The sequence below is a fragment of the Oncorhynchus gorbuscha genome, linkage group LG08, assembly GCF_021184085.1.
Source record: "Oncorhynchus gorbuscha isolate QuinsamMale2020 ecotype Even-year linkage group LG08, OgorEven_v1.0, whole genome shotgun sequence".
Classification (NCBI taxonomy): domain Eukaryota; kingdom Metazoa; phylum Chordata; class Actinopteri; order Salmoniformes; family Salmonidae; genus Oncorhynchus; species Oncorhynchus gorbuscha.
Window position 1 is genome coordinate 11,348,909 of NC_060180.1, and position 23,288 is coordinate 11,372,196.

Genomic DNA, 23,288 nt, shown 5'->3' on the forward strand with positions numbered 1-23,288 from the left:
CATTCTTCCTTATTTGCGGATTTTCTCGAAATCTAAAGGCACAACCTAGAGTCGAGCCAATATGTTTAATTGAACATGTTTTTACGCCAACACCGTGAGTGACAAAATGACACGTTTACATTTGTCAAAACTTTAATCAAATCGAAGGTTTGAACCAATAGTAAAATTACAGAAAAGGGCAGTTCCACAAATAACTTTGCACCCCTTTGTTTTAAGTAAAAATTGTGCACAAATCCTCATTTTAAAAGCATGTTATATTAGAATGAAGTGCCTTTAATATAGAACACAAGATTTTATATGAATAAATATCAATAATGCTGATTATTGGCACTTTAGCATCTCCCTAGAAGTCAGTATACAAAGGACATTTTAACCAACATCTCATGTTTACCACCTTTAGAAAGCCTTATTTATTGTTGCTTTGAAAGTCATTTCTGAATGTAATTACTTATACATTAAGGTATTGAAAAAAAGTCCCTGATTTGAAGGTCATCCCCTTTTACGTGAATCACTTGTTTTAATATGGTGAAACTACTCCTTTAAAAAAGGCGCAGTATGCAGAAATCTGCCATTTCCTAGTTGCTAAAATTCTTAGTTTACCTCCTTTCAGTTTACGACAAAACAAGCAATGTATAGTGTACAGAATCATTGTACCATCTAAACCACTGTGAAATATATTTCAATAACCAAAAATAGTATTTTCAGTTTGAAGCTGGTGTACAAAATCAACCCCCCCCCAAAAAAAAAACAGGTAGCATAGAACAGATCTAGCACTTTTGACTTGCTTTCATTTTGAATGACAGATCTATGACATTTCTATTGGACTTTGGTCAGGTCCATATTGCAGGCTAAAAAAAAAACTAAATAAACACTGAACATCTAATGGTTAAATCATGGTGTAAAAGCAGGTGAGCTGGTTCTACCCTTTTTGGACATTGACTGATTTGTGGTGGATAACGGAGCAGATGGAGCATAACATCAACCGTGAAACTCATAGAGGGGCTAGAAATGTTGAAAATCTAGAACTAGTTCTGACACCTGAGTGGTAACTTTGACCTGACCGGCGTTGCCTGAGTATCATTATCTACCATCTTGGAACGATTAACAGATTTGTCTTTCTTGCCGGCCTTCTTTTGCTGAAAGGAAAGAGAACATTACAATCAAACAATGCCATCTATAGCTGGAAATGAGAGATGACAGTACTTAACCAAACAGAAACACCAAAGTAATCTTACCTTGAAGAACGGCACTCTCCCGCTCTCGTAGCACATGAGGTTTTCGTCTATGTAAGGCGGCTCAGTGACGTAGCCATAGCCGCTCACCTCATCCTCCAGAGAGTCCTATGGCAACAGTCAGGTTAAAGCTACTTTCTACTCTCTGAAAGTCACCCTTTTCATTGTCATTACATGTCATACATGCTGAACAGTCAAGATCAGTCGAAGTTAATAGTCTGTACAGTTGACTTCATGTAATCATGTCAATGTAATCTGCCATACAGCCCCAAACCCACATGAACCAACCAGGAAATACTGGCCTCTAATTTTCTGAAGTGTACCTGATCAACCTGCTTCTCCTCCTCCAATGCGTCACACTGGAACAGGGCCGTCTGCAGCTCCTCCTGCTTGTGGCAGAGGTTCTCCAGCAGTTCTGCTCTGCTCTTCGACTTGGCCAAGAGACGAGGGTACACAAATTCCCTTCTCCGAGGAGTTGCACCTACCAGAACAAATTGAAGGAAACATGACAGGTCAGTGAATCAGACAAATATGTAGAAAATAAAAAAGCCAGATTAACATTACATCCATGTCAGGCTCACCAGTTGGAACATCCTGTAGGAGTTCATCGCTGAGGAAGCTGTGGACACGGGCCAGGCCATCCTCCAATTGAGCCTTGAGTTCCGTCTGGTGGTGTTCCAGGGTGTTCTGGTCCAGTGACGTCTGCTCCTTCATGGACCCCAGACCCTCCTTCACCATCTCCTGCTGCTGCTTCAGCTGCCCACTCACTTCCTGGACTCTCTCCTCACAGCTCTGCTCCACTCTCTGAATCACACCAGAGAAACACAGGTTGAGATTTCAGTCATAATGATTACAGACATGTAAGAAGCTGCACAGGAATTTGAAAGCTAACTAATTTTGCAAAACAAAAATTGCAGTGCAAGAAAAACTGTCAAGGGCTAAAAAAATACATAGTACTCCATTTCATACACCAACAAGTATCTGTTTGAGGTAAAACTGCCTAACTAGTGTATAGTTTACCGTTAGCAGGGTCTGAGCAGAGGCGGTTTGGTCTCTGATCAGTGTGAGCTGAGCCTGGGCCTGGGAGTCAATGCCATCCTCGGTAGAGGCACACCACTGCAGACTCTTCTCACCTAGCTGGGTCAGAGAGCTGTGCAGGTGGCTGCAGTAGCCGGAAGACTCGTCCACTGTGCGCATGGCCTCCTGGGCAGTCTGTTGGACCTCAGAGATCAAGCTGGCAGTGGTAGACTCTAGACGTTCCTTTTGGGTGGCGGTCTGGTTCTCAGACACACTGCATCTCCTGGAGAAAGGCAGCAAAGTTAGTGGCTCTGCCCTAGCAAATATATCAGGTGAAAAATATGCAGATTCAAATAAACAAAGCCCACACTATGGACAGAAATCATTAGACATGTCAATGGCCCAGTTAAGACAGCCCAGTAGCACTTACGTTTGAAGGGTCTGCTGAAGGGACTGAATAGGGACCTGCAGGGCGTCGGAGGCATTCATCAGGCCGGCATAGTTATTCTGGGTCTCCATGGCCAGGAGGTTGAGCTGGTTCTGCAGACACTGGATCACCTGGGTCATGCCCTGTACGATCAGAAACAGAAGGGATGCCACAAGGTCAGATAGAATAGCACACTTGTTGACCATACAGCCTTGATAGTGAGAATGACAGGGGTTTTCATCAACATTTAGATGTTGAACAGGGACTGGATCAATGGCATCAAAGCAGAGTAGACACCACTGCAAGAGCAACACTATTGTGAATCTCAAGGTGTAGTATTACTTTGCAATGATCTGAAAAAGAAAACAAGATAAGTGAGAGGATGATAAGAGAACACTTTAAACTAGGGGTGTCAGACAAATTTAGTCCCAGGGGCCACATTGAAACACTGCTGTCAACATTTGCCCAAAACAACAGTCCATCGTTTTTGTAATTTCATGCTCTCTCACCGTCTAAGTTTCATTTGTGATGATGATTAGCGAACTGGACACAGTGAAGAAACTGAACGTTGGTCCATTATTTTGACAGTTTCGATTACATTTTAGTCATTTTAAACTATATCAATATTTTCCCATGGCCTACAAGCCATAGGTTTGACAACCCTGCTTTAGACTACACAACCACAAGCAGATCCCAGGCCGTACCGTCTGGTGCTCCTTGTCTGCTCTGCTGATCTGTTCCTTCAGGTTGTCGTGCTCAGTCTTTAGGGAGCCGAGACCTTCTGTTGCAGTCTCCCTCAGGGTAGCCAGGTCCTGGGCATGGCCGCTGAAGAACGACGTAGTCTCCACCTTCATGGACTCCATCTGGAGAAAAGGAATACATTCACGAAGTTGTCCATCATGTATACTCAAAAGTATTTTGAGAACAGTATTGTGCATTATTTCAGCCAGCTTCCCTTACCTTAGCTGCCAGGGCATGGTGGGTCTCCAGTGTCTTCCTCAGGCTGTCATTCATGGCCATGACAGCACTCAGACCAGGCAACACCTGGGCCACCAGGACCTCCTCAAGCTCCAGCTTATGCTCCTCCTGTTAACCCAGGATTGCATTTATCATGAAACCTCTCCAACCTCTCAATTCATACAGATTCATGCAACAAAAAAATAGAAAAGATCAGACAATAGAGACAGCTTCATTTCTTACCAAAACCTGGTGCAGACTGTTTTTAGCCTCCACACACAGCGTCTCCTGCTCCATCATCTTAGCCTGACACTTGGTCATGCCATCAGCAACCAGGTCTGTGATGCTGCAGAAGGACGTGGCTACAGTAGCCATGGCTCCTTTGAAAGCTTTGTCGTTGACTACGAGAAGACCCTCTGAGGGAGGAGAGTAAAAGACTACATTGGATATCAAATTCTATGATGCGCTCATATCACTCAAAGTACTGAACCATTTCAAAATTCTCACCAACTGAGGTTTTGTAGGTGTCCAGCATGCCCTGGTGCTTGCTGTGCTGGTCTTCTACAGATTTCTGCATCTGGCTGAACATAGCATCCATGCAGTCTGCGAAACTCATCCGGATCTCAGAGTTGTGCTCCTCAACCTTTTTCTTCCTCTCCAGCTTCGCATGCAGGCCAGACACGTCTTTGGTGCTTTCGTCAACAGTTGTCAGCAACTGGGATAACATTAACTCATAACTTTAGACTAAAACAGTTTTGAATATCCTGTACATACTCAAGTGTAATTTTTGTCATTTAGTAGAAGCCCTTATACATTGTCCTAACTGGTCGTAATGATGTCACCCTAACCTTGTCTGCAGTGGTGTACAGTTTCTCCTCGGTGGTGGACAGCTCGGACACTATAAACTCTTCCTCAGTGAGCTTCTGCTTGGTCATCTGCAGGTCCCTGTGAGTCTCCTGCAGCTTCTGGTTCTTCTCGTCTAGGTCATTGGTGCACTTGTCCAGCTTCTCCTTGCGATCCTCAAACAGCTCTGTAACCTGGGGAGGAGGGATGGTTACACATGTTTGATGAGTCAAGTGGAGCCAGTAACCATGGTGCTGCTTATCCAAAAACAGGAAGTAAAATATGAGTACTTTCTAAATAAGCTTACACTCTTCAGTTCCTCCTCCACTGCAGCAATCCTCTCTGTGTATTCAGTTATGTGATCCTCTTGGGAAGATATCGCAGCTGCCATGCTCCTAAGGGGATTAATGAAATATACTTTCTCCTTTTGAAGGATTCAGACTTTAGAAATAAACATTTGATTCATACACAACTTGTGTGTTGTAAAAATGGGCATTTACTCATAGTTCTCAGATGACAGATACACTCCATTCTTGTCACGAGTGGCAGCCAAATCCCGTTTTAGACGCTCAATTTCCTCTGTGTATTCCTGATGATGAAATTCAATATTTTCAGTCCAGATGTTATACCACAAATAAAATACACATGCTTAAAGTAAACAGAGCATGCATACTCAAATTGAGAGGTTTTGTTCTGTGCTTATATACCTTGATAAGAGTTCTCTTTGTCAACTTTTGGTTCACCTCAGGCTTGTTCATGATGTTCTTGGCCCTGTTGGCATAATCCAGTGTGCTCAGAGTTTCCTGGAGATTTCATGAAACGAAAAGTTGAGTATTGATCAAATTAGATATCAATCTAGACATTGGTGCCAAGAGAAATTAACAAAGCCAGACAAACGCACCTCCAAGTTGATGGAGGCTGGTGAAACTGTGGCAATGATGGAAGTCTTAGTGCGGCCTCCCAATGAGTCCTGGAGGATGCGGGTGAGTTTGGACTCCCTGTAGGGCACATGGGGCCTCTTCTCCACCAGTGCAGTGATCACCCTGCCCAGTGTCAACAAAGACTGGTTGATGTTGCCAGCCTCACGCGCCCGCTTGTCCACAGCCCCGGACCGACCAATGTTCTCACTGCCAGCAAGGTCAACCTACAAGGTGAGGGTCAGGTTAGGTAGAATTCCTGATGGCAACACAAGCAGGTGCACATACAGGTCAAATGTGCTATCCATCTTTGTATGTCACTGGTAAAGCGTGCATGACAATGTATTTGTAGGTAATACCAGTTAACCATACCAAGTTAAGTTTTCCAATCTTGACCAGTTCCTCTCCATCAACAGTTATCTCCTTCATATGAATCGTGACGGAGAACACAGAGTGAGAGCGGCTGAAAAACAAAAAGGGGCAGATAAATACAAACACTCAACTAAACATTTACACCTTGTGGTTTAGTATGAGACAAGTTTATTTGGTCAGACATGCAGGTTTACCTGGAGTAGGCATTCATGAGAGTGGAGGCAGTTTTCCTCTTGGCAGATCCACGCTCCAAAATCTGGTATACCTCATTTTTGTTGTGTACTGTGATTTCTTCCAGGCCCTTGATGATAACACCCCTCTGAAGGACATAAATTAATTATATAGATAGATATAGATATCCGGGAGTTGTAGCGATGAGACAAGATAGTAGCTACTAAACAATTGGATACCACAAAATTGAGGAAAAGGGGTAAAATTAAAATATATATATATTTATTTTTACCCCTTTCTCCCCAATTTCATGGTATCCAATTGTTTAGTAGCTACTATCTTGTCTCATCGCTACAACTAGCAGGAGAGACGAAGGTTGAAAGTCATGTGTCCTCCAATACACAACCCAACCAAGCCGCACTGCTTCTTAACACAGTGCCATCCAACCCGGAAGCCAGCCACACCAATGTGTCGGAGGAAACACTGCACCTTGGTTAGCACGCACTGCGCCCGGCCCGCCACAGGAGTCGCTGGTGCACGATGAGACAAGGATTTCCCTACCGGCCAAACCCTCCCTAACCCGGACGACGCTAGGCCAATTGTGTGTCGCCCAACGGACCTCCTGGTAGCGGCCAGTTAAGAAAGAGCCTGGGCGCGAACCCAGAGTCTCTGGTGGCACAGCCGGCACTGCAGCACAGCACCCTTAACCACTGCACCACCCGGGAGGCCCAGAAATTATATTTAACCGTCAAATGCAGGTTTTAATATGACCATTAGATTAAGAAAATCACCCCCCTTGGGGGGCAGCAGTGACATGTTGACAGACACGTGTAACTCAACCCATTAGGTACGTACATAAGAGACTGGTTAGTACCTTGTTACGTGGATCATCAAACAACTGAAGACGTTCAGTGACGTCAGGAAAAGGGCTCAGCAGGTCAAACAACTCTTCATTGTAGATCTCCAGCAAGGAAACCTTGACAGAAAACTCTGTCCCACTTTCAGAGAGCTTCTCAAATATCTGATGAAGTGTCCGGGGAATGATACCAGCAAGAGGATCCTGAAAGAGTCCATTCAAATCACAAATACTGAAAACATTTTTTTTTAAGAAGTTAATTGACAGATCTGATACAAGTTGTGTTATACCTCTTCCCATGTAAATTCTTCATTTGGAGATCTTTCTCCTTCCATTGTAAAAGTCTTCCCTGTTCCCGTTTGGCCATACCTAAATGACAGAAAGAAAATATTTAGTCAAAAACATGTACAAAATTGACAATCACCTTCAGTGGCAGGTGTCAGCTTCAAATGGCTAAATGTAACCTTGTGGACATGCCACTTAATCCCTGCTTAGGTAGTACTTACGCAAAAACTGTACAATTGTATCCACCTATCACTTCATCCAAAATAGGGCAGACAACACTCTTGTAGACATCAATTTGCTTGGCAGATGGACCAAACACCTGAGGTGAGGGTTTGATAACATGTAATTTGCACATTAGAAACAAATGACCTTGCAAAACAAGTATAGTGATTTGTCCAGTTTAGACAAACGTTACATTAGTTACCATATCAAAGGTGTACGTCTTCCTAGCCGCCTTGTCGCCAATCCCCCCCGTTCGCACATTGATCTCTTTTCGATTTTCTATTGTGTCAATGACTCCATGGGCGGCAGACTTGCGTTCCGCGTTGTTGAAGGGTCTGAAGAGGCATGGGCAGAGAATTTAGCAAAACAACATTAGGCTAACTAGCTACTGTTGCTGTGATAAAGACTGATGTTCTTGTCCATTTAGCTAGCAAGTTCATTAACTAGGATCAAGTTACTTTTAGTCCCAACTCCCACTGGTTTCATACAAGTCAAGTTTAGTTTACCTGCATCTCACAACGACTTGAATATTTCTCCCCTTCTCATCCTTTTTTGCGACACTGAATGAGTTGTGCGTAGACATGTTTGCAGAACTCTCAATACTGTAAACGTCAACTGTAACACACAAAGAGTTTCCCCCATTAAAAAACAAATGTATTAGCTAGCTAACATAGACCCTACTCTGACTAGTCAACTAACATTAACGTGAGCCAGCTAGCGTTAACCAAGACAACTGCCTACTTTAGAAAGTTAGCTACCGTTAGCAAATATTGTGATATACAAAAAAAACGCAAACTACTGGAAACGAGCCCCAAAATTGTCCTTATCAAGTGATGAATCTTACCTCTATTGTTTCTTTTGAACAATTATCTTGTAGGTAAGTAATTTTAAACAAATATGACTTCCGCTGGCGCTCTATCGTGCGGAATTTTCAAACACAAATTTAAATGTTCTTCATCCGAGATGTACAGCCAATGGCTTAAGCGGAATTTCTTAAACGCGATTTTATTGGCAGTCTGGGGTCACATGAAAAATTGAGGTGTGATGCATCACGGGAACTGAGCTTTACATTGGAACACATATCCACTTGATGGCGCTAATGTGCTCTTTTTGGTATGCCCCAAAAAATAATCCCGTTTTAGCTTCATGTGTGATTCAAGGTAAATACATTTATACATGACAAACACCAAATGGAAAATTATTGGATCCTGTCATTTAATTTTCTCCCCACATGTTGTTCATTTTGCATTCACATAATCCGGAATAAAGGAATAGTCATATTAATAAAATAAAAACATCATCGCAGTTCTTTATAGTCAGTTATATGGCTGTTCATTTTGTGGAATTAATCATGTGGAAAATGCCAACATCTATTAAAGGTCCAATGCAACCATTTTTGTCTCAATATCAAATCATTTCTGGGTAACAATTAAGTACCTTACTGTAATTGTTTTCCATTAAATTGGAGGGGGAAAAAGTATATATATTCCTAGCAAAGAACAATTTCTAAAGCAAGAATGTTGCTAGGACTGTCTGGGAGTGGTCTAAGTGGGGAGGGGAAAACTGAAAACTAGCTGTAATTGGCAGAGAGGTTAGGAACTCTCTTTCTTAACTAATTCACTACCTGGTGAAAACTCCATCCCACCAAAACAGGCTGAAATTTCAGGCAGTCTTTTCAAACAGCTCTTACACTGAAAGGGCATTATCCTAATTTTCACAAGTTCACAGTATTATTCCAACCTCATAGTTTGGCAATATATATAAAACACAAAAAAAAATCCTAATTTTTGACTGCACTGGGCCTTTAAATACATAACTTCCTGGGCCTAATAGCCTATGGGAGTAGCATGCATGCTATATACTATTTTCCAATCTAGCCTAAAAGTCTAATTTAACAAATGTATCTTGTGTCGGCTAATAATGTAGTCTACATTATCTATTCATCAGTTCATCAATCACCCTACAGACTTGAAGCTGAACAAACAGCACAGAATCCATTTATGTTTAACTGCGTGGCTTCTGACCACTACTTGATTGACAGGTGGGTGAAATGCCCATGTCATTTTGACACGCAGCTCATTATGCCAATATTGTCTGCCCTCATAGATACACAGTATGAGACATTTGAGGAGCACACTTTTCCATCCAGCGCCAACATTCAGATATCAGATTGTTGTAGATGAACAACGGTTTGTGTTTGAAATTTGCATTTTTGTTTGAGATTGCACTGGACTGGTAAACCCACTGGTGAATACAATAGCCTACTCTCTGTGATTAATTAATACATCAAACAGCAGCAAGAACATAACACATCCTTCTGTGCTTGCACAATAATTTTCTTTCAACTGAGTGTTTCTTAAGTTGGTCATGTCTGACTATTGAAATATAATATGATTCTGAATAATAAATAACGGAGATTGTAACACCCAACTTAAAGAACATGGGACATTATATATATATATGGCATGTTGATATAATTGTTTCTAATAATCAATTGTTCCAGTATTTCATCATGTTTTCCCAAGATAAAGTAAAACAACTAGCAGTGAGTGATTTCCTTTATTTGCCAAGTAAGACCTTTTCTCTTTGTCTCATATTTTAAGACATGACACCACCCATCAACCTTCCAGAGCACAGTCATCCATCTCCTCGTGGGCATCTACCCACTCATCCTAGTGGGGAGGGGGTTATTCCCTTGTGTGCCTCTCTCTCTCTCTCTCTCTCTCTCTCTCTCTCTCTCTCTCTCTCTCTCTCTCTCTCTCTCTCTCTCTCTCTCTCTCTCTCTCTCTCTCTCTCTCTCTCTCTCTCTCTCTCTCTCACACACACACGCACAAACAAACACACTCACGCACACACACAGACACACACAATTTCCCTACCCCAGTGTGATTATTCAGCAATTATAAAGCACTTCAAAAAATAATCTGAACCTGTGTTTTTGAACGGTGGTTCTCAATGGACACACACAATCCATCGATTCCCTCACATTTAGAACAAGAATAAACAACTTATCTAGGTAATCAAAAAGTCTAAACAAATAAATGCACATTGCATGCATCTTCTGTGTTTTCCATTTCCAAAATCACATGAGACACCTGATGGAGGATATGAAGCAAATGAGGGTTAACTCATAGGCTACAATGTAGCTCATCCAAATTTGAAGGAATCTAAAACTACATGTTCTTTGGAAATGAATTCTTCATAGATGGTTGTTGGGTCTCTGAGATGACCCTCTCCTGGAGTTCCATCGTCATGAGAGCAGCTGTCACCCAGGCCACGCCCCAGGCATGGGGTTTGAGTGACCCAAACACCTCAGATTCCTCCGATCAAAGAGGGCTTTTCTATTCCAATCTGCTGGGTCTCACAAATCCACTTCATTATCATAACAATTTTAACTGTGAGGGTGGAAGCAAAGTGAAGTGGGAACAATCCTATTGTTTCTTTTTCCATCAGTCGCTCAGAAAAAGAAACATTATATGACCCACTCCATTGGAGGAGTAAGAATCTAGCGGGTAACTGTGGTAGATGTTAGGGGACTGCCACCGCAGAAGCATTTGTCTCTATCTGAGGCCCTGCTATCACTGCCTCGGGGCCTGAACGAGGAGACATACCAGTATCTTTGTTATATTACAGGTAAGCAATCCAGGGGCTGTTTCATGTGTGTGTGTGTGTGTTTTCTTTGTCCCCTGCAGTTAACTTGAACATGTAGAAATCTTAGGGCCCGTTTCCCCAAACACAGCATACTTTTAAGTCTAAGACTAGGCTCATTCTGTGTCCGGGAAACCGGACCAAAGTTACAGTGTTGTTGTTTTAAGCTTGTAAAAAATATGTAGAATAGATCACTTTCTAAATACACATTTAACAATATATACCCAATATGTTAACTGTTAGGTATGAAATGATTTAAACCTTTATAATATATACCCAATATGTTAACTGTTAGGTATGAAATGATTTAAACCTTTGCAATATATACCCAACATGGTAACTGTTAGGTATGAAATGATTTAAACCTTTACAATATATACCCAATATGTTAACTGTTAGGTATGAAATGATTTAAACCTTTACAATATATACCCAATATGTTAACTGTTAGGTATGAAATGATTTAAACCTTTGCAATATATACCCAATATGTTAACTGTTAGGTATGAAATGATTTAAACCTTTATAATATATACCCAATATGTTAACTGTTAGGTATGAAATGATTTAAACCTTTACAATATATACCCAATATGTTAACTGTTAGGTATGAAATGATTTAAACCTTTATAATATATACCCAATATGTTAACTGTTAGGTATGAAATGATTTAAACCTTTACAATATATACCCAATATGTTAACTGTTAGGTATGAAATGATTTAAACCTTTGCAATATATACCCAATATGTTAACTGTTAGGTATGAAATGATTTAAACCTTTATAATATATACCCAATATGTTAACTGTTAGGTATGAAATGATTTAAACCTTTACAATATATACCCAATATGTTAACTGTTAGGTATGAAATGATTTAAACCTTTATAATATATACCCAATATGTTAACTGTTAGGTATGAAATGATTTAAACCTTTACAATATATACCCAATATGTTAACTGTTAGGTATGAAATGATTTAAACCTTTACAATATATACCCAATATGTTAACTGTTAGGTATGAAATGAAGGTAGTGTAATCAATGTATTTTTGGAAATAGAAGAGTAGGATCCATTACAAATACAACTCACTCTTGATGAAGTACAGTATGTCACTGTATACACACACACTACTTCTAACGAGTGCCACTGTGTATTGGTAGGCTGCTACTAGGCTATCATTTGGACATTGTATCTTATTGCTGCTCAAAATACTAGACAAGCAAGCAGGCCTCAATTTCACAATAGAGGGGTTTAAAAGTAAGCACAAAAGAAAGTGATGTACAATAGTGTACTATTAATTATTGATGCTGTAGTGTAAAGTTCTTCTTAAAACTGTTTTTTTGTGATTTCAAAGATGTCTAAGATTCAAGTCAGGGGTGATTTAAACACATCTAGACATACATTCATTCCATTTGCAATACGTGCATTTATGAATGGATATTCTCTGGTCAGTTTTTAATGTATAAGATAGCTTAATGCAAACCTCAAACATGATATATTTGGAATGTATTAACAATTTGACAAAAAAAACACAACACAATAACAAAGCAAATTCTCCTATATCAGCCTAGTGATAGAAAACAAAGATCCATATTAACAAAAACCACACATGACACTTGATTAATCGTCATGCGGGGCTCTCCAGACCCCTAGGTGACACTGAGACATAGGCAACACAAAATGCCCCCTCCTCTAAATCCCGCTCAATGTGGCGGAGCGTGGGCGAGGGGTGCAAGGAGGGCACCATTCCCCACAGAGGCACGCTGTGCAGCCTATCGGCCGGACACTGGACCTGGAAAAAACCCATCTGCCTGAGGAAGGCGGCGTTCACACAATACACTAACATTTTTGGAACTGTGGGCGTTAAAAAGAGTACTTAAAAAGGGATCCCTTTTCCCCCCAACAAGGGGAGAGGGGATTGGGAGGGAACACCATTCCTAAACTTCTCACTAGTCATTCCTCTCTCTCTCTCTCTCTTCTCTCTTTCTTCTCTCTATCTTCTATCTCCTCTCTCTCTTCTCTCCTCTATATCTGCTCTCTCTCCTTTCTTCTCTTTCTCTCTCTTCTCTATTTATTCTCTCTCTTCTCTCCTCTCTCTGTTCTCTCTATTCTGTCTCTCCTTTCACTCTCCTCTCTCTCTCTTCTTATCTCTCTCTTCTCTCCTCCCTCTCTGTTCTCTCTTTCTTCTGTCTCTCTTCTCTCTCTCCTCTCTCTCTCTCTCTCTCTCCTATTATCTCTCCTCCCTCTCTGTTCTCTCTTTCTCCTCTCTCTCTTCCATCTCATCTCTCTCTCTCTCTCTCTTCTCTTTCTCTTCTCTCTCTCTCTCTCTCTTCTCTGCCTCTCCTCTCTCTTCTCTGCCTCTCCTCCCTCTTGTCTGTCTCTTCTCTTCTCTCTCATCTCTCCCTTCTCTTTTTCTCTCTTGTCTGTCTCTCCTCTCTTCTCTCCCCCTCTCTCCCCCTCTCTCTTTTATATTCTCTTCTCTCTCTCTTCTGATCTTATTTAAGTAGGTCTATCATGTTCAATTCCACTTTCTCTCCTCTCTCTCTTCTCTCTCTCCTCCCTCTTGTCTGTCTCTTCTCTCTTTTCTCTCCTCTCTCTTTATCTCCTCTCTTTCTTCTCTCTTTCTCTCTTCTCTGTCTCTCATGTCTTCTCTCCTCTGCTCTCCCACCCCCCCCTCTCTCTCTCCTCTCCCTCTCTTTTCTCTCTCTTCTCTCTTCTCGTCTTATTTAAGTAGGTCTATCATGTTCATTTGGACAAGTGTTAAAGTTGTTGCTGGTGTTATAGACAATATAAAAAAGCCTATGGACATTTTTTTGTGTGTTTCCTACATTGTCATATTGGGTATAGAAAATGACATTCATTAGCCTACAGTGGCATATGTGGAAAGTTTCAGTCTTTTAAGGATTCCTACCTTCAGAAACAAATATGCCAACAACTCCTAGGGAGTATGATGTCATTAGGAACATGTCAGACACATTTTGCATATTTAGACCAAAGATCATCTCCATTATCAGGAGACAGTGTCCCCTGTGACAGAATAGCAATTAGCTCTACTTGCGTGAGGAGCAGTCTCATTACCTGAGTGTCATAGTGGACATGCAGGGCTTGAGACAGTGTTTAAAGGGCTTCCCCTTGCTTTATCACTATCTACCACAGCCCTTGGATCAACAACCCTGTCACATGTAAGCCTACAGACATCAGCCAGGTGTCATTTACACCAACGGAGGGCAGCTTGCTGAGAAGAGAGGAAGGGGTTGCTGTCCCAAGATGATCCCTTCAATACAGTGGGGTCTTGAGTAGGTGGAGAGATATGTCATACATATTTTCAGTCTATACATGTGGGCAACCTATAACTCACGATTCACAAATGATTAATAGCTTATCTAATGAACTTCCTTTACACAGGCTACAAACAGGCCAATTCTAAATGGACAACTCTAAATGGACAACTCATGGCACTACATATATAGTGCACAAATCATTTCTACACACTTATGCTACATAAAGGGTGCTATAGGCTAAGGAATATTCCTTCTAAAGCATCCTGAAGCACATGCCTAATTTAGGGTTTATGAAGGCTTCATAAATGTGCTGTTTACCTATACAGATTTTTCAACAACAACAAAAAATATGTACATAGATATAGCACTTCGATCAATTCAAGTTTCCATTTTTGCAAAATGTTAGCCCAGACTATAAAAGGATATAGAACGACAAAATTAATACACTTAATTTAACCAACTGATCCAACTTTCCTAAGGAACGCTCCACTCTAAAGCACAGTGCGAGAAGTCGTCTTCTCGTATGCTTCTGTGTGGGCTTCTTCCTTGGCACGACCCGATATTTCATGAACACCAATTTAGCGGATGTTTTCCATATAAGTAAAAAGAGGGTGTCGTCTATTAAACCGGATAAATCCATTTTTGGTGAAGTGTTACCGGAATTCCTGCAGGCTTTTGGCAGCATGCCGATTATTATATTGATAATAAAATAGGCCATACATGTGTTAATATTTACTCAACTTAAACAGGTTAACAACAACGATGCAAAAATAAAAGTAATTTTGGTTATGTATTTTTTTAATTCATTGACAAGTGTTCATTGATGTCGTCATCAAGCCTGAGACCCAACCCTAGCCCAATCTTTTCATTTTTTAACCACCAAGTCCTTGTATGGTCAGTGACGTTCCGGGACATTCAGAGACTCCCTTTAAATGCATATTACAATATTGCATCCCCATAATATAACGAGATGAGATGATATTTCCCATGCGTAGGGAACACTATATGATATGGCAGAGAATACAGCATTGGAGAGTTTTTACCAGGACAGCTGAAGGTTATATATTGTGTGCGTAAAGGCGCGTAAAGGCTTGAAGCGCACTGTCTTGTCAAAAAAATGACAGCTAAAACTATTGACAAAGTTTGGGCACCCACCAGTAGTTTTATACAAGATATTCAAGAGGTAATCTATTCAATGGAAGAGGAAATATCCGCATCATTGCCAGAGACGAGAACTGGGTTAAAAGTTGAGTCATATTGGAAACAGCACGGCCAATTGGGTGAAACCAAGGGGGGTAAGAATTCATTTCATATATTCTTGTTAAATATTCATTTATATTTTGCTGTTATGGCCAAAAGAAGCCATATGTCCTCATCAACTTTACAAACATTTGAGGATTAAAATGCATTATTAGTCATATTTGAGATTATCCTAAATTGAGGATAATTCATATTATTGGTCAATATTAATCAAGTAGATGGTCTGCTATGGTAAGTCAATGTATTTGTTCTTAATCGTTACGTGACTTGAAACCTCCTACATACCCATTACAAAACCACAAAGTGGTGCGCAACCGCGCGAAAAACAAAAAGCGTTAAAGTAAAAACCCTTGCGTAAAAGCAATAATCAACGTTTTTTGGAGACATAACTAACATTTATTTTTTCTTTGCTTCGCAGGTGATTGTTTTAGTGAAGAAAGGGGCACCCTCGAGTTTATTTACCACGGCAACTTTACGCAGCCACCGCGCACTCAGGCTGTGGCATACACCGGGAAGGTCTCGATCAATTCTAGAGGTGTAGAATACTGGAATCCCGGGGGTGCCATTAACGTAGCTAGTGCTGACATAAGGGTGGCAGCTTCGTCCCCGGTGTCTACTTCGCCCTCGCCTGAACCACCAGACCTTTACGCAGGAACTGTGAGCTGCACCATGGCGCAGAGTCAACACGATATAAACCACATGTATGCTACGCCGTCTTACTCTTGTACCGGGGAAATGTACCAGGATCAATCAACCTACCTGGCAACGCCGACCTGTCCCATGTCTTATCCACAGCCGTCGTACTCATCCTATACATCACCAAAGTCGACAGTGGACAGCGCACTCTTAAACATCATGCCTGACTACAGCGGGTTCTTCCAGCCAAACTGCCAACGAGACATCCAGGCATTTCCTGACAGGAAAGCGTTACCATATTCACTGGACTCTCTGAGGGTTCCACCACCTCTGACACCTCTGAACACAATAAGGAATTTTACGCTTGGGGGACCTGCGATAGAGGGCTCTTGTCCACCAAACCCCTACAACACTTCGAACTTACCACTGAGGCCAATATTGAGACCGAGAAAGTATCCAAACCTCCCAAGCAAAACGCCTGTCCATGAGCGACCATACCCTTGCCCAGCAGAGAGCTGCGATAGGAGGTTCTCGCGGTCGGACGAGCTGAGCAGACACGTTAGGATCCACACAGGGCACAAACCCTTCCAGTGTCGGATCTGCATGCGCAGTTTCAGTCGCAGCGACCACCTCACTACGCACATCCGGACACACACTGGAGAAAAACCGTTCTCCTGCGACCACTGTGGAAGAAAGTTTGCCAGGAGTGATGAAAGAAGGAGACACACGAAAATCCACTTAAGACAGAAAGAGAAAAAGTCATCATAATGACCCAGGCAGAATGGTTTTAAACATTCAGATAAATGATGTTTCCCTGCAGCACCAATTCATTAAATAATATCCAAATCAAACATTCACACTGAATTTAGCAGACTAGGGTTAATTAAGGTTGACTAATGCATTTGGATATATGGTGCTGAATGAATAACAACATAAACGGACAGAGCTATCACATTTATATTAGGTATAGAATACATTTTTTCATAGCTTAACTGTAAATGTGCACAAACACAAGTGCTCAGTATAGAACGTTTTTCAATAGAGTAGGTGGGGAAATAGTCAGGTATGCTGAATAGCTAGCAAGGAGCAAGACTCAGCTCCAACACTGAGTGGTATCAGCCAGCAAGTAGCCTCACTTTTGCCAGTGTTGAGAGACTTCCCACAATAGATGAGACCATGATGGGTATTCCTGCATTATAGCTGGGAAAGGAGTGCCATGATCAATATCACAGAACTGAGTGGTCTGGTCTGGCCAGGGGCGTGTAGTTCCTGTATATTATCCTCACATCCAGTTTTGAGAGTGGGGGGTTAGAGTCCCATTTGTGTAAAAACTGGAAGCCCTGTACTGTCAAGAGAGACAATTAAGAACTGAATTGCTCAAGTTTTAAAAAAATGTTTTATCTCCTGTTACTTGTTGAATGAAGATGAAAGTAAAATCTGTGTAAGATCATTACAGAAAGTAACTAAGGAGAAATACGTTCATTTGACATGCGTCATTTGACATGTTTTTACACACTGAGCATTGTTCTTTAACTGACTTGATGCTTCTTGCAATAAATGTAGAATATGTTGTCGTTGGTGACATAGATAACTGCTTGTTTGTGTGTTTGTTCATTGTTTCACTAATGTATTCTTAAACCTAATCCAAATGAAATAACTGGGCAAAGGACATGGTTTATTATTTAAACAACAATGAAATCCACTTTGTGTTGTAGAATGTTTATTTTTTTTGGTCTTATTTAGGTAATTTGAAAGTAGACTATAGGCTACTGTATAGGTCAAGGTTTATGCTGTAAAAACTCCAACAGTACAGTGAGCAACTAGTCACATTGTCCTTCTGAGGTAATACCCAGTATGTCCACAAGAGGCCCCTAGGTCACAAGCAATGAATTCAATAGTGCTCTCCTAAAAGCACAGCACATTGAGCCAAGCTCCCAAAATGATGAAGCAAGCAAGGTTATTATGGGATTTAAGTTTAATTAGGGAAGCTCAATTAATGAAGCAATTTATAAAATGCTCATTCAGTAATCCATGTCCCATGGGATTAACTCAAATAATGGAGTTTGACCCAATCAAAACATGCTGAGCAAATCATGGATTTCGACATTTTAAAGTGCTTTAACACCACCAATTAGCCATTTAGTTTTAATACACCTTTATGTTTTTATTTTGAGTAATGTGTATGGTTTCAGTTCATTTCAAGACATGAAATGCTTATCAAAAATTCAAATACATTAGAGCTGATGTGCAAAGATCACAATTTATCAACTGCTTAAGTACTTTCATTACAGGCAAAATGCATAGTCCAACTTAGGATAAGTGCTTTTAGTTCACAAGACATGTTTTCCCATTACACAGCACTGTGACACATCCCATTCCATATTTGTAGGAATCATGATCGTCATACATTTACATATTGTTTTGACATGGTCCTGAGAATCAATTGTTCACAAATCAATTCAGCGTTCATAGCTAGTGCGCTTCAGATCTTCACTTCAGGGCCGGGGTATGGTTCACCACCACACCAGAATTCAGAAGGTTGGGATACTTCCATCAGCCAAACTTCTTTTTGACCGTCAGCCTTTTTGTCCTCAGAATCCGGGGCAGACTGCAGAACTTTATAATAATGACAGTCTCTCCCGTCGTCTGGATCATATGGGGGTGCCAAAATATCGAGGAAAGCGGTGGGCCCATCGACTGCATCGATTTGGTGAAGGTTGTTTCGGTCAGGGGTCAAGATACACGGCCCGCTTTCTTCTGTAAACTCCCCGACCGACCCGAGTATCGACCTCCTCAGCGCACCTCTCTGAAAAGGTAGCAGTGGAGGGCTGAATTGCGTGTCACTGGCCACGCTAGTTGATTTGTCCAACCTGTCAAAACAGGTGATCCTGACCTTGCCATACATAACTTTCAACATTCCGTACATTCCCGGGTGGTCGTGCAAGGGGATGGAAGCACCGCTTTTTAGCAGAAACACCCCCATGCTGAATTCGTCTGTCTCGCATATGTGCATGTATGTGACCGGGGGGTTGTGTGGCAAAGGCGTAGAAGCGCTGTCAACTTTCCTTGGAGCGATCTTCAGATCCGCAGCTCTGATTTCGGTCATGAGGCTTTGGAGTTTACATTGATTACCCAAAAACGCTTTATCACCAAATGAAGATGGGTTTCTAAAAGTTACAAGCGCCTGTCTAGCAATTTTCTGTACGATGGAGGTCATGTTGTCTCGAAGCATGATCGCTAACTAGCCCGTGAAGCGCTGTCCTGTAAGTCTCGTGCTTGCTAGCTTTAGCAGCAGGCTAGGGCTCCAAGCACAGCTGCCGATGATTCTGCCTGCCTCTCTCTCCTTGATAATGATTGATTAAACCCAGTGAAATATATATTCCAACTTCACATTCAAATAAAACATAAATAAAGCAGAAGATCTAATACAATTTTAAGTGAGGGGTACACTGCCTGGCACAACCGCAAATGTATCTCCCATCACACCATTCATGGATATCTTTCACACACGTCCGCAAAGAAAACGCTTCGTACGTAACGCGGGGCATCATGGGAAATGTGATTTAATAATGGACTGTATTAGTATTTATCTTCCCCTAAAACACATCATTATTAGATAAAAAAATAATGCATATGAAATGTGTATGCTATTTTTTATGATACTGTTTTCAATTACACGTTTTAAATAATACACAATTGTGAGAGATAATACTATTACTTAATTATGTACTACAATAACCAAAATACCATTCCTCACCTCATTAAAGGGGAACAGCTGTGAAGTTGTTGCCCTTTCTACATGAGCTGACTGATTCTGGACCATACAGAGAGCAGCAGTGCCAGCAGTTTAGTATGAGTATGCCTACCATATAAGACTAAACTAATTTATTATTCTATTAATGGAAAAAGCTGAGCAGCATTAGACATTGAAAGAATGGTAGAATTTCCTCTGGAAAATAAGAGAGTCTATTAATCTCACCCAGCAGCAAGCCCAATGTAGGTTACAAAAACCAAATTGCCTTTTAACAATTTGGCCACCCAAATGTATTTTATGAATCATGTGTGACCTGTCATGGAAGCTATTTTGCATGTTATCTGAAAAGAGTGACAGATGGTGGCACATTTGGTAATCGTTCCTCATCGGGTTGTTTTTTGTTCTTTTCCCTCCAGAATTCTCAATATTCAGAGCACGCACACACATGCACCCATGACAGTCAACTTTAAAATCTAAAAATAGGATACACTCATGTGTAGGAAATGAAACAAACGCCCACGTCCATTCCCTTGTTCCTCTTCTTCTTGGCTCCCAGATCCGCATATTGCAGCAACAGATCATTTTATGCATAGCCTAACCACATTATAAATGGGTTTTGCACCCTTGATTGAATAGGTTGATACCCTATTTGGGGTTCGTGTGAGGTATCAACTCGATGGAAGCAGGTGGAAACTCTGGAGAGCTAAATTTAAAGCAAAGCTTAGCAAGAAGCATAGCTAAAGCGAGAGGCCTCTGTCATGCCTCCTTGCTTCCATTGTGGTGTTTCTGTCCAAACAAAACAAGCACAATTTATATCTGCAAGAAGCTGTTTATTTGTGGACATGTTTTGCCAGCAAACCCCATACGCCACTTGTATATTTATCACTGTGTCTTAGAAATTCTGCGAGAGCAGCAGTAGCATCTTTGAAAACAACATCAAGGTTGTGGAGGACTCCACTTGGCTTGATTTGTTGTGAAACAGCAGTATGGTAATAGGGAATTGTTGCAGTTAAATTACATAGGGCTATTTGGGGTTTAATCTTAAACAGATATCCACTGCGCTTTGGCAAGACAAGTCTATTTCCCCAAAAATTCCTCACATCGAATGCTACACTTGGGCAATAAACAGGATTTATGTTTTCCAGAATCACTCTCAAGGTCATGATGGATATAATGTGCTTAGAGCTGTTGGGTCTCTCAAACCCAAGTCAATGTGTGCGCTCCCGACACTCCACTGGGTATTTGCAGGAAGCAGGGCTGTTGGACAGTCTCCACACATGCTATCTTATCCCTAAGGATGAATAAGGAGTGGCTAACTGCTAACTGACACAGTCTTATAAACAACTTCTACTTCTACCCCAATCTTTGTTAGTGAACAGTTGGTCCCAACTAGAGCAAAAAAAAAGATTTAACCTTTATTTTTGCCTATGCAAGTCAGTTAAGAACAAATTCTTATTTTACAATGACGGCCAAACTCTTCCCTAACCCAGACGACGCTGGGCCAATTGTGCGCCACCCTATGGAACTCCCGATCATGGCCAGTTGTGAAACAGCCTGGGATCGAACCAGGGTCTGTAGTGACGCCTCTAGCACTGAGATGTAGTTCACCCAAAAGTAGTTTTCGACCACCCGTCTGAGGGTAGCGCGGTGGGTGAACGTCTGTTCCACCTTAGGCAGGGGACGAGGAGCGCACAGGAGTTCGCCTTGGACTTCTGGACCCTGGCCGCCAGCGCAGGATGGATCAACAGGGCCCTGATCGATCACTACCGATGCAGTCTGCAGGAGCCGATGCAGCCACAGTAGTCGCTGGTGCGCGGTGAGACAAGGACATCCCTACCGACCAAGCCCTCCCTAACCCGGACGAGTCTGCTATGCAGCCACAGTAGTCGTGGTGCGCGGTGAGACAAGGACCCCTATGGACCTCCCCAATTGTCGCGGGACCGGTTAATACAGAGCCTGGGCGCGAACCCAGAGTCTCTGATGGCACAGCTGGCGCTGCAGTACAGCACCCTTAGCCACTGCGCCACCCGGGAGGCCCATTTGCCCATAGTTTAGGGATCCCCATTGTTCCTGTGGATATGCCCTTCCCTGTGCATCCCCTAGATAGTCGACCATTAGGGTCAGGGCTAATTAGGGAGTCCACCACTCCACTGGGCATGGTTACGCAGGAGGGTCACAAGGATAGAATCAGTCTTTTCCTTATTGATTCTCCTGCGTTTCCCGTGGTGCTGGACCTACCCTGGTTGGCATGTCATAACTCCACTATTTCGTGGCAACAGAGGGCTCTCAAGGGGTGGTGTTTAGGGGTTTCCGTCGGTGCTACTACGGTGGAAAGTCCAGACCAGGTCTCCACTGTGCGCATCCCCTCTGAATATGCCGATTTGGCTCTCGCCTTCTGTAAGAAGAGGGCGACTCAATTACCACCCCATCGACGGGGGGATTGTGCGATAAATCTCCTGGTAGACGCAGCACTTCCCAGGAGTCACGCGTATCCCCTGTCACAGGAGGAGACGGCGGCTATGGAAACCTATGTCTCAGAATCCCTGGGGCAGGGGTACATTCGGCCCTCCACTTCACCTGCCTCCTCAAGTTTATTTTTTGTGAAGAAGAAGGATGGAGGTCTGCGCCCGTGCATTGACTATCGAGGTATCAACCAAATCACTGTGAGGTACAGCTACCCGCTGCCTCTCATAGCCAGTGCGATAGAGTCAATGCACGGGGAGTGCTTCTTCACAAAATTGCATCTAAGGAGCGCTTACAACCTGGTGCGTATCCGGGAGAGGGACGGCACTATGAGTACATTGTCATGCCGTAAGGGTTGATGAATGCTCCATCAGTCTTCCAGGCATTTGTAGACAAGATTTTCCGGGACCTGCACGGGCAGGGTGTAGTGGTGTATATCGACACATTTTGATATACTCCGCTACATGCGCCGAGCATGTGTCCCTGGTGCGCAGGGTGCTTGGTCGACTGTTGGAGCATGACCTGTACATCAAGGCTGAGAAATGTCTGTTCTTACAACAGTCTGTCTACTTCCTAGGGTACCGGATTTCCACTTCAGGGGTGGAGATTGAGAGTGACCGCATTTCAGCCGTGTGTAATTGGCCAACTCCCACCACGGTAAAGGAAGTGCAGCGGTTTCTAGGGTTTGCCAACTACTACCGGAGGTTTATCCGGGGCTTTGGTCAGGTAGTGGCTTCCATTACCTCACTGCTGAAGGGGGGACCGGTACGACTGCAGTGGTCAGCTGAGGTGGACTGGGCTTTTGGTCACCTGAGGGCTCTGTTTACCTCTGCTCCCGTGTTGGCTCATCCGGATCCCTCTTTGGTGTTCATAGTGGAGGTGGACGAGTCCGAGGCTGGGATAGGAACCGTGCTCTCTCAGCGATCAGGTACGCCACCA

General features: G+C 42.3%; 3 protein-coding genes across 3 annotated transcripts; 1 reads left to right on the plus strand and 2 right to left on the minus strand.

Moving 5' to 3' along the window:
* Window positions 1-114: 114 nt before the first annotated feature.
* LOC124041189 (kinesin-like protein KIF11-B) lies at window positions 115-8,269 on the minus strand. Its single transcript, XM_046358464.1, has 23 exons — window positions 8,144-8,269; window positions 7,806-7,914; window positions 7,502-7,634; window positions 7,299-7,396; window positions 7,083-7,161; window positions 6,811-6,996; window positions 5,960-6,084; window positions 5,766-5,856; window positions 5,378-5,620; window positions 5,184-5,279; window positions 4,977-5,065; window positions 4,784-4,871; window positions 4,482-4,670; window positions 4,141-4,348; window positions 3,877-4,049; window positions 3,637-3,762; window positions 3,381-3,539; window positions 2,680-2,819; window positions 2,253-2,532; window positions 1,814-2,036; window positions 1,556-1,713; window positions 1,236-1,340; window positions 115-1,136 (listed from the first exon to the last, which is right to left on the minus strand). The coding sequence occupies exons 2-23, from the start codon at window positions 7,880-7,882 to the stop codon at window positions 1,026-1,028; spliced, it is 3,177 nt and encodes a 1,058-aa protein (XP_046214420.1). The 5' UTR covers window positions 7,883-7,914; window positions 8,144-8,269; the 3' UTR covers window positions 115-1,025.
* A 2,255-nt stretch (window positions 8,270-10,524) lies between these two features.
* On the plus strand, window positions 10,525-17,528 carry LOC124042247 (early growth response protein 2b-like). The gene is made up of 2 exons (XM_046360661.1): window positions 10,525-10,591; window positions 15,915-17,528. The coding sequence occupies exons 1-2, from the start codon at window positions 10,525-10,527 to the stop codon at window positions 16,898-16,900; spliced, it is 1,053 nt and encodes a 350-aa protein (XP_046216617.1). The 3' UTR covers window positions 16,901-17,528.
* Window positions 17,529-18,274: 746 nt separating this feature from the next.
* Window positions 18,275-19,659, minus strand: LOC124040740 (2-aminoethanethiol dioxygenase-like). Its single transcript, XM_046357830.1, has one exon. It carries the CDS (start codon window positions 19,362-19,364, stop codon window positions 18,615-18,617), a length of 750 nt encoding a protein of 249 aa, XP_046213786.1. The 5' UTR covers window positions 19,365-19,659; the 3' UTR covers window positions 18,275-18,614.
* Between the last annotated feature and the right edge of the window lie 3,629 nt (window positions 19,660-23,288).

Bases quoted from the DNA above. Each gene is read 5' to 3' on its own strand.
- LOC124041189 (XM_046358464.1), bottom strand. From the start codon at position 7,882: ATGTCTACGCACAACTCATTCAGTGTCGCAAAAAAGGATGAGAAGGGG. The intron at 6,997-7,082 runs GTATAACACAAC...GGACTCTTTCAG, and splicing joins AAGAATTTACATGGGAAGAG to GATCCTCTTGCTGGTATCAT. The intron at 3,763-3,876 runs GTAAGAAATGAA...CTGGGTTAACAG, and splicing joins ACAGTCTGCACCAGGTTTTG to GAGGAGCATAAGCTGGAGCT.
- LOC124042247 (XM_046360661.1), top strand. From the start codon at position 10,525: ATGACCCTCTCCTGGAGTTCCATCGTCATGAGAGCAGCTGTCACCCAG. The intron at 10,592-15,914 runs GTTTGAGTGACC...TTTGCTTCGCAG, and splicing joins GGCCACGCCCCAGGCATGGG to GTGATTGTTTTAGTGAAGAA.
- LOC124040740 (XM_046357830.1), bottom strand. From the start codon at position 19,364: ATGCTTCGAGACAACATGACCTCCATCGTACAGAAAATTGCTAGACAG.